Source organism: Nicotiana sylvestris, chromosome 4 (assembly GCF_000393655.2).
Source record: "Nicotiana sylvestris chromosome 4, ASM39365v2, whole genome shotgun sequence".
Lineage (NCBI taxonomy): Eukaryota > Viridiplantae > Streptophyta > Magnoliopsida > Solanales > Solanaceae > Nicotiana > Nicotiana sylvestris.
The window spans coordinates 87114752-87128934 of NC_091060.1; the positions used below are offsets into that span (position 1 = coordinate 87114752).

The 14183-nt window shown below is 37.0% G+C and overlaps 2 protein-coding genes across 2 annotated transcripts; both read left to right on the top strand.

Annotated features, from left to right (window-relative positions):
• The first annotated feature begins 771 nt into the window (after positions 1 to 771).
• Positions 772 to 1650, top strand: LOC138889809 (uncharacterized). The gene has a single exon (XM_070173145.1). The coding sequence runs from the start codon at positions 772 to 774 to the stop codon at positions 1648 to 1650; it is 879 nt and encodes a 292-aa protein (XP_070029246.1).
• On the top strand, positions 1651 to 11700 carry LOC104240461 (uncharacterized). The gene is made up of 5 exons (XM_009795305.2): positions 1651 to 2017; positions 2069 to 2960; positions 3046 to 3117; positions 8874 to 9018; positions 11560 to 11700. The coding sequence occupies exons 1-5, from the start codon at positions 1651 to 1653 to the stop codon at positions 11698 to 11700; spliced, it is 1617 nt and encodes a 538-aa protein (XP_009793607.2).
• The last annotated feature ends 2483 nt before the right edge of the window (positions 11701 to 14183 follow it).

The window sequence follows — 14183 nt, forward strand, 5'->3', positions numbered from 1 at the left end:
CAAAATATTAAATCCCTAAACCTTTCTTAGTTCTTCCTTGATCAAACGCAGAAGCTCCCCAGTCGGCCAGTCCCCTCCGTCAAACTTAGAAGCTCCCCTCCTTCAAACTCAGCCATCACTCCTCAGCCATCACTCCTCACTCCAAAATAGAGAACCATTCTTCCTCAATCTCAATTCCTCTCATTACTTTGAAAAAGTAGCGGGCATCGAATCTCTGGTTAGTGCTTCTCTTACTTTGAAACTTAATTTTTATTTATAAATTGTAAGAGCATGGAGAATTGGGGATGGATTTTATATGATTTTATTTAGGTTTAAAATTTTTGGTTCAAGAATCCACAAAATTTTGGTTTGCCACTGATAATTAAATCAAATTTTCTCTAATGTTATAAATAAATAAATAAAAATACACCTGCATTCTAATTATAAAGTGATGAATACGTACATCTATTAACTTCGCTGATTGTAATTAGCCTTGTTGATGATTACGGGCCTTTAAAAGCCAGGATCGCAGCCATTTTATTTTTGCTAACTTTTCAATAAATTAATCACTTTCATATGATACATAGCTCAGCTAACATCCAATTACTTATGGATGAAATCTCTGTATATTGGGTTTCTGCTTTGCTTTACTATGGTTCCTGCTTGAAACTTTTTGCTTTGCTGTGGTTTCTGCTTTGACCCTTTTTGCATTTGATGAATTTTTGTTCTTGATAGACTATTAAATTTATTGAACTCATTTTTTGTAGGAAGTTCTTGTTCTTGTGAATTGAGATGGACGTATTTTTGACGAAGTTTAATTTTTCTCAACCAAGTTCTAGTCTTAGAAACAATTCCTCTCATCTTATAGATGAGTTTGATGAGAAATTACTCAATCCCGACCCTGGAGAGAGAGTACCCATTGATAAATATAGTCTTAGAATACGGGATGACGTAAGAAGACACTACATTCAAAATGGATCTTGCCAACCGGTTGATCATAAATTTCCTAAAACTTTATTCGGGAATAAAATGCGTCAATTTAGTTCGGGTTGGTTTAAAGGTTCCTATTCTAGATGGTTGGAGTATAGTGTGAAGAAAGATGCCGCATTTTGTTTATGTTGTTATTTATTCAAAAATGATTATGTTTATGGAAGCACGAGTGACTCTTTCACAAAAACGGGCTTTAAGGCTTGGAATAAAGCTTCGGAAAGACTTGATTTACATGTTGGTAAAGTAAATAGCTTCCACCACAAGTGTTTCAACAAGATGCTAGACTTATCAAATCAATCCCAATCAATTCAAGTTGCTTTTGATAAGCAATCTGAGAAACAAAGAAATGAGCACCGAATTCGTTTAAATGCATCAATCGATGTTGTAAGGTTTCTCTTGTATTTTGGATTGTCTTTTCGAGGTCATGATGAAAGTGATTTTTCAAAAAACAAAGGCCTTTTTCTAGGGCTTTTGGAATGGCTTGCAAAGAGGCTCCCTGAAGTAGATAGAGTCATATTGAAACATGCTCCAAAAAATGATATGATGACTTCGCCAAAAATTCAAAAGGACATTGTGAGTGCTTGTGCACAAGAAACTATGAAAGCTATAATCAATAATTTGGATGGGGATTATTCCGGGATATTAGTTAATGAGTCCAAGGATTTTTCACACCATGAATAAATGGCCCTTGCTTTGCGGTATGTTTACAAAAAAGGTCAAGTGAACGAGCCATTTATTGGTCTTGTTCGTGTTCATGATACCTCCGCAAAGTTGTTGAAGGAAGCAATACTTTCTTTGCTTATGAAACACTCACTAAGTCCATCCAAAATACGTGGACAAGGCTATGATGGAGCTAGTAATATGCAAGAAAAAATGAATGGTCTTAAAGCTTTAATTTTGCAAGAAACTCCTTCGGCACATTGCATTCATTGTTTCGCTCATCAATTACAGTTGACGCTTGTAGCGGTTGCTAAAAAACATAAGGAGGTGGAGACTTCCTTTTCTATAGTTGCTAATGTGTTGAATGTGATTGGAGCATCCTTTAAACGTAGATATCAACTTCGGGATCATCATGCCGAATTATTGGAGTAATTGCTAGAGACTGGTGAAGTTCAAAGTGGGAAAGGATTAAATCAAGAGCGAGGGCTTCAAAGGCCAAGTGACACTCGTTGGGGATCACATTGTAAAACATTAGATAACTTTGTTGTTTTATTTGCATCTACTGTTCATGTGCTTGGGGTGATTGAATATGAAGGTCAAGAGGCTAATGATAGATTGCAAGCAGAAGCTTTTTTGAGTAAAATCAATTCATTTGAATTTGTGTTCTTGCTTCACTTGATGTTGAAGGTATTGTTGATGTCGAACGAGCTGAGTAAAGCTTTACAGAACAAAGAGCAAGATATTGTCAATGCCATGATATTTCTTAACCTTACAAAGGAAAGGTTGCAACAAATGAGAGATGAAGGATGGAAACCATTAATGGATGAAGTATATTTGTTTTGTACTAAACATGACATTTTGGTGCCTAATATGAAAGAATTCTATATTCCTGGAAAGTCGAAGCGTAAGCCTTCTAGTGTTACTTATTCACATCACTTACGTGTTGAGCATTTTTATACAGTGATCGATTTGCAAGTTAAGGAGCTTAACCGTCGTTTTGATGTTGTTAGTGGTAACTTGCTTCTTGGTATGGCTAGCTTGAATCCGGCTAACTCGTTTGCTAATTTTGACAAAGAAAGAATAATGACCTTGGCCAAGTATTATCCAGATGAGTTTGGCGAATTGAAGCTTCGAGATCTTAGTCACCAACTTGACACTTTCATATTGCACATGCAACATGGTGACCCTAGATTATCAGATTTGAAAGGAATTAGTGACTTGGCAAAAGCGTTGGTTGAGGCAAATCTTGTGGAGACATATTCACTTGTGAAGTTGACTCTAATTTTACTTATCGCGACTGCAACGGTAGAAAGAGCATTCTCATCCATGAAGTACATCAATGATGAATTGCATAGTAGTACTGGTGATGCATTTTTAAATGATTGTTTAGTTTGTTACTTTGAAAAAAATTCGCAGATCAATTAGGGAGTCTGATGAAATCGAAGTTTGTGTTCACGGGTCAATTAGGGAGTATGATGAAATCAAAGCGTAAGCTCTTTTTACTTTATTTTAGTTTTTTGCTTAGCAAGTTTATATTATATAGTGGATTGTGCTGCTTATTTACTAGTCTATCATAGAGTTTATATGTATTTTTTTATTGGCTTTGGGTAATTCACTCTAATGACAATGGTGCCCCCGTTATACTCAAATCCTGGGTCCGCCTCTGCTCTAACCAACTGAGCTACGAGAGCTTGTTACTCTTTTATTTCAGTTCAAAGCAATTAATATCTTGTTTCGTAGATTTGCTATAAAATTCAAATATAGCTATGAGTGGTAAATTTGCTGAAAGTATAGCTACAAATGATAAATACAGTGTAAATATTTGATGGGTCGCGTAAATTTTCCTTAAAAAGAAGAGAGAAAACAATGTAAAATGTTGATAAGGAGAAATTCAAAAATAGCTAGATTTACAAGTGGTAATTGAAAAATAGCCACAATTTCAAAAGTAATCGAATTTCAGCCACTTTTCATGTAAATATAAATCTGAACGAAAATACTGTTTAAAATCCGAAAAATACTCCAACATAATATACTGGAATTCCAGCATAAGTATTGTCGAAACCTTGAAAGCAAGGAAGGGCCTCTTTCCATCCATAGAATCTCTTCCTTATGCTAGCACTTTCAGCTATCTTTCTTAACCTGCTTCTATCAAAGCAGCTTGTAAACTCCGACCTTCGTCTCAGTGAAGTAGCCCGTGGGTATGGGATACGAACGATTAAGAGTTCTTGCTTAAAAAAAAGGTACGTACTAACTGAGAGTGGAATCTATCCTGACTTTCAAGTAACTAGCTTCAAGGCGCTTATTTGAAACAAAGTACAGAGAGAATTTAAGGTTATCACACTTTATTGTGACGATTTATAGACAACCGGGGTATCGGCGTACTTCACGGCTAACTGAAGCCAGTGCAGATAATTCCTTTTCCGAATGAAAGGCGATAGGGGGCATACCCTAAGGAAGCAAGAAGGGAGGATTTTCTTTACTTTACCGCTAGAACCTTCCTTTCACGAGTGAACCCGGGCACGAATACTGGAGCTCCAGTATAATATACCGGTCCAGCATAATATGCTGGAAGTTCATACACATGTGCTCCAATATCCAGTATATTATGCTGGAACTTTTCGCGTGTTGGAGTTCCAACATAATACGCTGGAAGTTCATACACAAGTGCACCAATCTCCAGTATATTATGATGGAATTTTCTATGTTGCAGCAAAATAATGACTATTTTTAATGATTTTACAAATGATGACAATTTTTTAATTTTCAGTTCGAAAATTAGCTAACCGGTGCTATTTTTACATGCCGATAGGCTCGTTGGTCAACCCAATTGGATAGTGGAATTTAGCCCAACACGTCAACTCGTGAGGATTAGCATTGGGCTGGATAGGATACAACCAATTCGGCCTTTGATTCAGAAATTTATATTAAACAGTAATTGTATTTATATTTCATATTTTTTCCTCCAAGGCTATTGCAAAAGGAAAATAACATCCCACAAGCCACCTTTTTAAAATTTACCGGTAATAGCCATGTTAAAAAGTATGTACACCCATGACTCACCTTTTAAAAAAGGCTGAATCCCCAGTTTCTTCATTTTTCGTTCGTTTTTTTTTTTGTTGCATGTTCACGAAATATAGGTTAAATTGCGCTTATTGCAAAATATTTAAGATCGCCATTTATATTTTGATCCCATAATTTTTTTTTTAAATTTTTTGTAGTTTTCCTTTTTGTAGTCTTTCTTTTCTCTCTCTCTAAAGAGTAAGAGCGATATGCATAGACTAGGTGAGTAAGGATGCAGCTCCATGAATTTCTCATTGGCCTGATAGGTGGTGGTATCTCACCTTCTCAAAGGAACTGTACGTGATGCTCTCGCATCATACGACTCCATCCTGGAAGTAGGACCTTCCCTTTCCTTTGACAAATGGGTCCTGATGTTAGGCTAAAAATTCATATTTTTGCATGTAATTTGCCTTGCATTATGCCCCGATCTTGTTAACTTTGGTATGAATATTATGCCTTGAGCTTAATAACGATGTTTAGTTATGTATGAGTCAATTGGAAGTGATTTGGATAGCTTTGCATGCAAATTGAAGTAATAACAAGAATTTGGAGGGAGTGTGACTTTGGTGCCCAGATTAGCGCCAGACACCAACCAAAACGCCAAGGGTAGCAGAGCACAAAATTGGAAAACGTTTGATGTCCATGTTGACGCCAAGTGCCAAGTAAGACGTCCAAGAACGGATTTCGTCCTAATTCGGCTACGACTTGGTAGTTGATGGGGTCTAAGCCTACACTACTATTGAGTAGCAAGGATGATCGATGCAGTTTTACCCAACAAAGGTTGTGATTGAATTCACAGGGAGTCAATTTGTTTGGAGTTAGGTTTATATCCAAGTAGAGATGCGGGTTTTGCCCTTAATTGCACTTCTATAAATGGTTGATTTGTTTTCTACTTCTACTTCTAGTCTATAGCATGCAGTATTTGAAACTAAGTACAATGTTTTTGTTGGTTGTTTTCAATGATTTAAAAGAACTAAGGTAGTGACTTCCGCCTAGGTGGGTATCTAACATGTAGTAAGAATCTAGGGCAATCATATGATTAATTGAGGTCGTAATATAGCTACCACACTCGGGTACTCGCCCAAGGACGGATTTCGTTCTAATTCGGCTATGACTTGGTAGTTGATGGGGTCTAAGCCTACACTACTATTGAGTAGCAAGGATGATCGATACAGTTTTACCCAACAAAGGTTGTGATTGAATTCATAGGGAGTTAATTTGTTTGGAGTTAGGTTTATATCCAAGTAGAGATGCGGGTTTTGCTCTTAATTGTACTTTTACAAATGGTTGATTTGTTTTCTACTTCTACTTCTAGTCTATAGCATGCAGTATTTGAAACTAAGTACAATGTTTTTGTTGGTTGTTTTCAATGATTTAAAAGAACTAAGGTAGTGACTTCCGCCTAGGTGGGTATCTAACATGTAGTAAGAATCTAGGGCAATCATATGATTAATTGAGGTCATAATATAGCTACCACACTCGGGTACTCACTCTATACCTCTCGGTAGTTTGAGTGATTTTGCCCAATTTGGCTTTCTCAAGTCCAAATGAGTATTCATGCAATTCAAATAATTTTAGCTCAAGTCAGGTATTACTATCTCTAGGTTTAACCATTTAATTAGGGCTATTATTTTCTTGAGTTTACCCTAATTTCTTGTTAGCCTAGTTTTCCTAGACTTAGTCCCTCTTTCTCAAGTAGAGACTAAGTCATAAAGGCATAAATCAGCGTTTGCAACCACTAATTCAATAGTTCTAGCAAGAACTAGGCTAAATATCACTAACCCGTACACATTCAAGCCCTAAAATTCAAGACCCATCAAATACCCACACTAGGGTTGTGTCACAACCCTAGCTATGGGTTTAGCTACTCATGGAAATAGCAGAAATCAAAGATGAAATAAAGATAAAATCCATAATATTAGATTAAAAGATGAAAAGTTAATGTTAAAAGTTGAATCTAATACAAAATTGCCCAAACTGGTATTTCCAGCCGTCTCACGCACTCAACAAAAACAAAACTTCACCTAAAAATGTGAAAAAGATCTATTTATACTAGGCTTAAATTTCCGGACAAAAATGCCTCTGCGAAGGTTTCGCGGCCGCGTAATTCTGACCGCGCCCGCATAATATTGAGCGCGGTCCACGTTTCTTTACATCTGGGACTGGGTTGAACCTTGTTTCACGGGCCACATAATAGTCACCGCGTCCACGTGAGAGCCTTCCGTGGCTGCATAATTTTGATGCGGTCAGCTCTTAATAATTTTGATTTTTAGTAAGCTCTCTGAACCTTAGCAAAAGCGGTCCGCGAAATTCCAATCGTGGCCACTGTGGTATTTTTGCGACTGCCAATTTCTGACGCGGTCCACATCCATGTCTGTGCCCAAAAACCACCTCTCTGATTCTCCTTTTCGCGATCCGCGAATTAATAACCGTGTCCGCGTTGACACTTTTGCGACCACACTTTTCTGTCGCGGTCCGCGTTCCATAGCTCCTGGCCTAGTCTTGATCTTTATTCAAGTTTTGACTCCTTTATGAGTTGATCATGGCTACTTTGGCTCATTATGAACAATCCCTGCAAACAAACATATTACATTAGTTTTCGGGAATACCTTCACGCATTTTAGGCCCAAAACACAAGTGAGAAAGAGCAAATAATAGGTTAAAATCCCCACTTATCAGTAGTTTCGACCCTACACGCCCCAACATGTATGAAAGGGGTTCTAAACCAATTTCTGAGTAGTTAGACATTATTGGGGAGACAATATTAGAGAGGCAAAAGGCTATGAGAACACTTGGAACTTGGAAGTAACGAATCTTAAGAGTTTTCTCTTCCATTCTTCCTTAATCAGTATCTTAATGCTTTCAATTACTATCATGATTGTTAGCATGACTAAGAATATCTAATTTCTCATATATGGTTTGATGGTACCTCTTGGAGGATGACTTTTAATTACGTTTAATATAATTTAGCCTTTGGATTTCTCTGCTTGTTCAACTACGTGTTTATTATTGTTGATTGAATGGCCATGAATTGACTGTGCTATTTAGTGTGTATTGCTTGAGAGTGGATACATATTTAGGTAGTTGTTGAACAACACCACTCCTAACATATGTGAGAGATCAATACAGAAGGTTTAAAGGCGGGATTAGAGATAGCGAAACCTTGGTGCGATCGTAGTGAGCGGTGAATTAGTGCAAACTAGCATAGTTTGAGAGAATATGTTTAGTAAATTGTGGTAGTTGCTCAAGAGAGAGCTACGATACCCAAAGTACTCATGACAAGTAGAGAATACTTAGGCAAAATTATAGAAGACGTGCCGAGAAGGATTTTAACAATTGAAAAAATATAACTCTAGATCTCCTTAATTTTTTCTCCAACCGTTATTATCCCTATTTATTAATTCACTACTTTAATTAGTTGGAAAACATAATCTTAATATTTATAACTTAGAAATTGTTTGAGCTTGTCTTCTTAGTATTAGTAAACTGTTGTAGCTAAACCTTAGTTCTCTGTGGGATTCGACTCTAGACTCTTAGACCGAACTATATTTGCAGTGACCGCTTAGTCCCTTTTATAAGGCATAATTGGGCGTGATCAAATTTTGGCGCCTTCGTCGAGGAATTAACAGTGTAGTTATAGTTGTAAATATTGCTTGGTTTTGAATTTTTTTATATTTTTTTTTCTTGTTTCTTTTTTTAATTTTACTTGTTGATTAGAGAAACTTGACATCTTGGAATTTTCGAAGTTTCAGTGTTGGTAATTCTACTTTTCATCTTCATTATCCCACCTCAACTCCTTATAATAATGGTTCTACTTTTTCTTGTGAAGTTAATAGGAAAAAAAAATCTGGGAACGCTGACCCCAAAGAGATCAGAGATATGTTGAAGTGCCTTGTAGAATAATTTGATGAGAAACCATTGCAGATACAAAGGCAAGAGGCAACTATTCACAACTTAAAGGGTGAAGTGAGTCAACTAGTTGAATCTTGTAAAACGCAACAAGCTTACATTATGGATAGTAGCCAAGAAGAGCATGAATTAGCGGTAGAAATTGCTATTATAATGGAGAAGTCGAGAGTAGAATATGACCAAACCAACTAACTAGAATTTGATGATGTCGATGTTGAAGAAGTGGTACTGGAGTCAATTGAGGACCTTACGTATACAATTTTAATTGGTTCTAGTTTGTGGAAAGAAGAGGAGGTCGATAACAAGTTGAATTTTCAGTTTGAGCGCTTTGGTCCTCACTCCAAGCATTTTTTGACATTATGTTCTGAAGGAGATATGGAAATCGATCTGTATGAGCCGATGCAAGAGTCAAAGGAAGAGGTAGTTTATATTCTGAATTTTTCAAGGATGTCTAAGCAAGGTAACACTCCTCGGTTGAAAGCCAAAAAATGCATAAAAAATCATTTACTTTTGTCTCGCAGCAACTTGTATCTCCTCAAGAGCATGATCATAGAGCAGAATCAAAACTTGGGGTCCAAATTATAAGTTCGAAGTGGAGGCATAAAGTGATTCGCGTCATGTCGCGACGTTAAATTAGGCGCTTGTTGAGAGACAATCCAAATTTACTATTTTTTTGTTTACCTTTTTTTAATTGTGTTATTTTTGTAGTGTTTTATTTATTTTATTTTATTTTGAAGGAGCATGGAAAACAAAGCTAGTGGATGGAAGCAAAAGCAAGCCCGATGGTTGGATCTAAGTGTGAGGTACCCGTACAAAGAACCAGGTCTAGAAGAAGTCTGAGTATCCCACGAGCTGCTTATGCTTCAGCATTTGACCTACTAGGGAGTTTCTTTTATCCTCTTGTTAATTATGATTTGCATTAGGGACAATGCACAATTTTAAGTGTGGGGTGAGGAGATTATCTAGGTGATTTCTATGATAGTTTAGTTGGAATTTTATTTTAAAAAACATAAAAAAAAATTGGACTTTTCCTGACGATGGATCTCTTGAACAGATTTTTTGAGGGATTAAGGTTGAATTAAAAAAATCAAAAAATATTTTTTATTTAGTTGTAGGTAGATAACAATCTCTCTCGATTTTTCTTTTGGCATCGGTTCTTTTCTAGGGGATGTAACTTGAACTAGATAGTTTTTATTTTATTTTTTATTCTTAGCAAATTGATAGAAGAAACTTGAGTCCTCGTATGTGCCTTTTGACCTGTTTGATGCTAGAATAGTTAGGCCTTGGCATGCAAATTACCTTCCTAACATATTTTTATGAAAATTGATCCCTTGAAAGATAGAATAGTTTGTCTGTGACACTTTCTCTCAGTTACATGACTAATTAATCATGTAGTGCTCTATTGCTTAATACTTCTTCATTTTATGATTACTTGCCTAAACTTAAGAGTTGGAATCAAACTGTCCAGACTAGGGTCATGTGTATTGTGTGATGTGAGGTTTCAATTACTTTCTGTGATATCCTGTATTTGTCTAGAACTTGCCATGTGTGTTAGTCAAAGCGAAATAAGTAAGCTTTGTAAGTCTAGGATATAATGTAGGCGGTCCTTTGATTGTCCATTGAGTTATTATGCCACAATAAGTAAAATTATTCTTAGATAGCCCATTTGAGCCTATAAGCTTTTTCTTTGGCACCCACATTACAAGACGATTCCCATTTTTTTAAGTAAATTTTTATTGAACCTTTACTTCCGGAAGTACTTAAGTCGCTAGAAGAGTAAGGTGAGATTTGGGATAATTTTTGAGTGGAACCATAAAAAAGCCAAAGGTGCATGTAGGTTTTGGAATGTCATTGGCAGGGCAACCTAAATCTATGCAGAGTGTAGAGAAACAAAAAATGCTAGTGAATACAGAGTTGTGCTTAAAGAAGAAGGGCTAAGTTGTATATGGTTTCGTGGCATTGCTTGAATTGGTCATAAAAAATATGTATTAAAAAGTTAAGTGTAGTGTATTAAAGTACTTAGGAGGATTGGTCACTATACCTAAAATATATCTTACCCGTCCTGATAGACTTTAAATACTCTTGCCTTATGTTTTGATGATCTAACAAAATTAATTTTAAGAACCAGACAGGGAATCTGACCTACTTGGACTGCTGCAAGCTTTAACGGATTCCAGCTAAAGGTGAACTGCGATAACTTCAGGAGCTAGGAACCCACTTAAGGACCTGATACCCTTAAGGTTTCCTCATAACAGTACAAAGTCAATTGGACACAGCTAGAAATGAAGTGACTGCCGGTACTGTTTCTGCCGCACTGCACTGTCCGCCCACTCATTCTCTAACCAAACAAAGTACTCATATCTTTTCAAGTGATATGATCAAGATGTACCCATAATGAGCTTTATACAAAACATCACTGGAAGGTTTCTGTTTCTCATTCAAGTTTCTTGCAAAAATAGAGAAATCAATCCTCACAAGCTTGAAGAACAAGGTTGAACGCAACTACGGACCAATTCCTAAAAGATAACCTGTTGTTGTTCTAGTTGAGTTGTAACCTTGTTGTTGTACTTATTGTATCTCCTAAACTGCTTACCTAGAAGCATTCTGATTAGGAATCCTCTTGTAAATTAATAAACTCCTTGAGTTTATGCTGTGACTAGATTTAGTCATAAGGAAAAGTCTTTATAATTGTAGAGTTAAAAAGTGGCTTGTGGTGAGAGCATCACAAGTTAGAAAAAGCCTTTGTAACTAGGAAGTCACAAAGTGGCTTGTGGTAAGAGTACCACAAGTTAGTTGAGTAAATCCTTTGCAATAGGAATCATTGTAAAATGGCTTGTAATATGTAGATTGCAAGTTAGTGAAGTTAAAATCCTACAGGTGTAGGTCATGGTTTTTTGATCCCCTTGTGTGGAATTTTTCCACGTAGAAATCCTCTGCCTTATTTACATACTGTTTTATTAGCATTCTCAGCAGAATCTTATAGAGGACCAGATACTCTACAGTTTGGTGAACCCATACAAAATAACAACTGGTATCAGAGCAGTTTCTCCTTTCAGGCTAACACCTAGGAAGGATCCTCATGGCGGCTCCACCAAATTTTGAAGAAGGTCAATCCATATAACGACCCCCCAAGTTTAATGGATAATTCTATTGGTGGTGGAAAGCTAGAATGCACGATTTCATCATGGCTGATGATTGTGAGCTATGGAATATCATTTGCGGTGGTCCTTCTGTTTCAATCAAGGTACTAGATGAATTTCCATTTTCAATGGCAAAAACCAGCAAAGAATACACTAAAGTAGACAAGAAAGCTGTGGAGAAGAATTTTCGTGCCGAGAAAATTCTAGTATGTGGAATGGGACCTAAAGAGTACAATAGAATCTCTACCTGCGACACTGCAAAGGAAATATGGGAAGCTTTGCAAATAGCTTATGAGGGAACTACACAAGTAAAACAGTCTGAAGATAAACCTAATACTGGTGATAGTTCCATGATGGCAGTTGAAGGTGAGGAGATTGGATATGACTCAACTTTTGCTTTGATGGCTCAATCAGATGATGATGAAGACAATGGCAACAAAGAGGTAAACTTCAGGGATGTTCAGAGAAATCTAAAATCCTATTCTACAAAAAAACTCATGTCTTTAGCTGATGTTTTAATCACTGCCTTTCATAGTCTTGTATAGGATAATGATTCTTTGATCTTAGAATTAGGAGAATCTGAACATACTAGAGACGACTTAGTGTCTGCAGTTACTGACCATAAGAAAACCATTGAAATCCTCATAAAAGAAAAGAGTGATATGTTGGCAGAAATTGCAGAACAAAGGGAAACAATCGTGAAACCATGGACTAAGTCAAAACCTGAAAGTGCTAAAAAAGGAAATGAGATAGAAAGTGAGGAACACATTAGGCTTGAAAATGAGGTGAAAGCTTTGAGATTTAGGACGTGTGCTGAAATTCAGAAAAACGAGCTTCTCCAAACCAATCTACAAAGAGTAATGAATGATCTTGAAATGTCTCTAAAGTGGACCTGGTCCTCAAAAGCTACCACTGCCTTGCTTACTAATGATCTTGAAAACGGGCAGGGAGCAGGGTTCCAAAGGGAGAAAACTCCTCACAACCCTCACAGTAAGTATGTCACTTTCTTTGATAACTTGCCTCGTACCCGATGTAGGAACACTGGGAACTTCAAGGAAGGTGTCCAGGCCAAGAATCAATCAGTTCAAAAAGACAAAGTGGTTGCTAAAACCGTGACTACAAAAGAGGGACCAGGTTCCACTCACACAAAATGCACATTACCTGCATGGACTAAGAGAACTCTTATTTAGCCTCTTGCTTACTTCAAGGGACCCAAACTTGTTTGGGTTCCTAAAACTAACCCCTAATCTCTTGTGCAGGGAACATTGAAAGGAAGCGGTCAACAATGGTTCATGGATAGTGGGTGTTCTAAACATATGATTGGGAACACCACAGGCTTTCTTTCACTAAAAGCCCTGCAAGGAGGGAGTGTATCCTTTGGCAATGGTAAAAAGGGATACATTCTTGGAGTTGAAAAAGTTGGGAAGTCACTCACTCATTCTATTGAAAATGTGTACTATGTTAATGGGCTTAAGTACAGTCTCCTGAGTGTTTCTCAAATCTGTGATAAAGGAAACAAGGTGGAATTCTTGTCCAAAATATGTACAATGACTGACCTTGTGACCGATAAAATAGTACTGGTGGCCAAAATATACAAGAACATCTATGTTACTGATTTCGAATCTTTACAGAGTGACGATATGAGTTGTCTGAAAGTTGTTGACGATGATACTGAACTATGGCACAGAAGATTGGGCCATGGAAGATTTTCACTTCTGAACAAACTAATTCAGAAGGACCTGGCCCATGGACTGCCTATGTCACAATTGAAGATGCAAAAAGTCTGTGATGCCTGTGCTAGAGGAAAACATGTGAAGTCCTCTTTTAAGTCTAAAAGAGATGTGAGCACCTCAAAGCCATTTGAGCTTCTGCATATGGATCTGTGTGGACCTATGAGGGTGTAAAACAAAGGAGAAAAAAGATACATTTTCGTAATCGTAGATGACTATTTCAGATTCACATGGACTCTGTTTCTCAGAATAAAAGACGAAACTGTTGAAGTGTTTATGGACTTTGTGAAGAAAATCCAGGTAAAGATAGAGTCTAGAGTTGTATGCATTAGATCAGATCATGGGACAGAATTTGACAATGTCAAATTTGATGAATTCTGTAATGAAAATGGCATCACTCACAACTTCTCAGCTCCCAGAACTCCCTAGCAAAATGGAGTAGTAGAAAGGAAGAACAGAACTCTGGAAGAAATGGCAAGAACAATGCTGATTGACAGTGGAATTGCAAAGAACTTCTGGGCTGAAGCTATCAACACTGCCTGCTACTTAGTGAACATGTGCATGATCAGATCACTTCTGAACAAGATCCCGTATGAATTGTTGAATGGAAGAAAACCTAAGCTCACTCACCTAAGAACATTTGGATGCAAATGCTATGTTCTCAACAATGGAAAGGATTAGCTTGGTAAATTCAATGCCAAAAGTGACGAAGGAA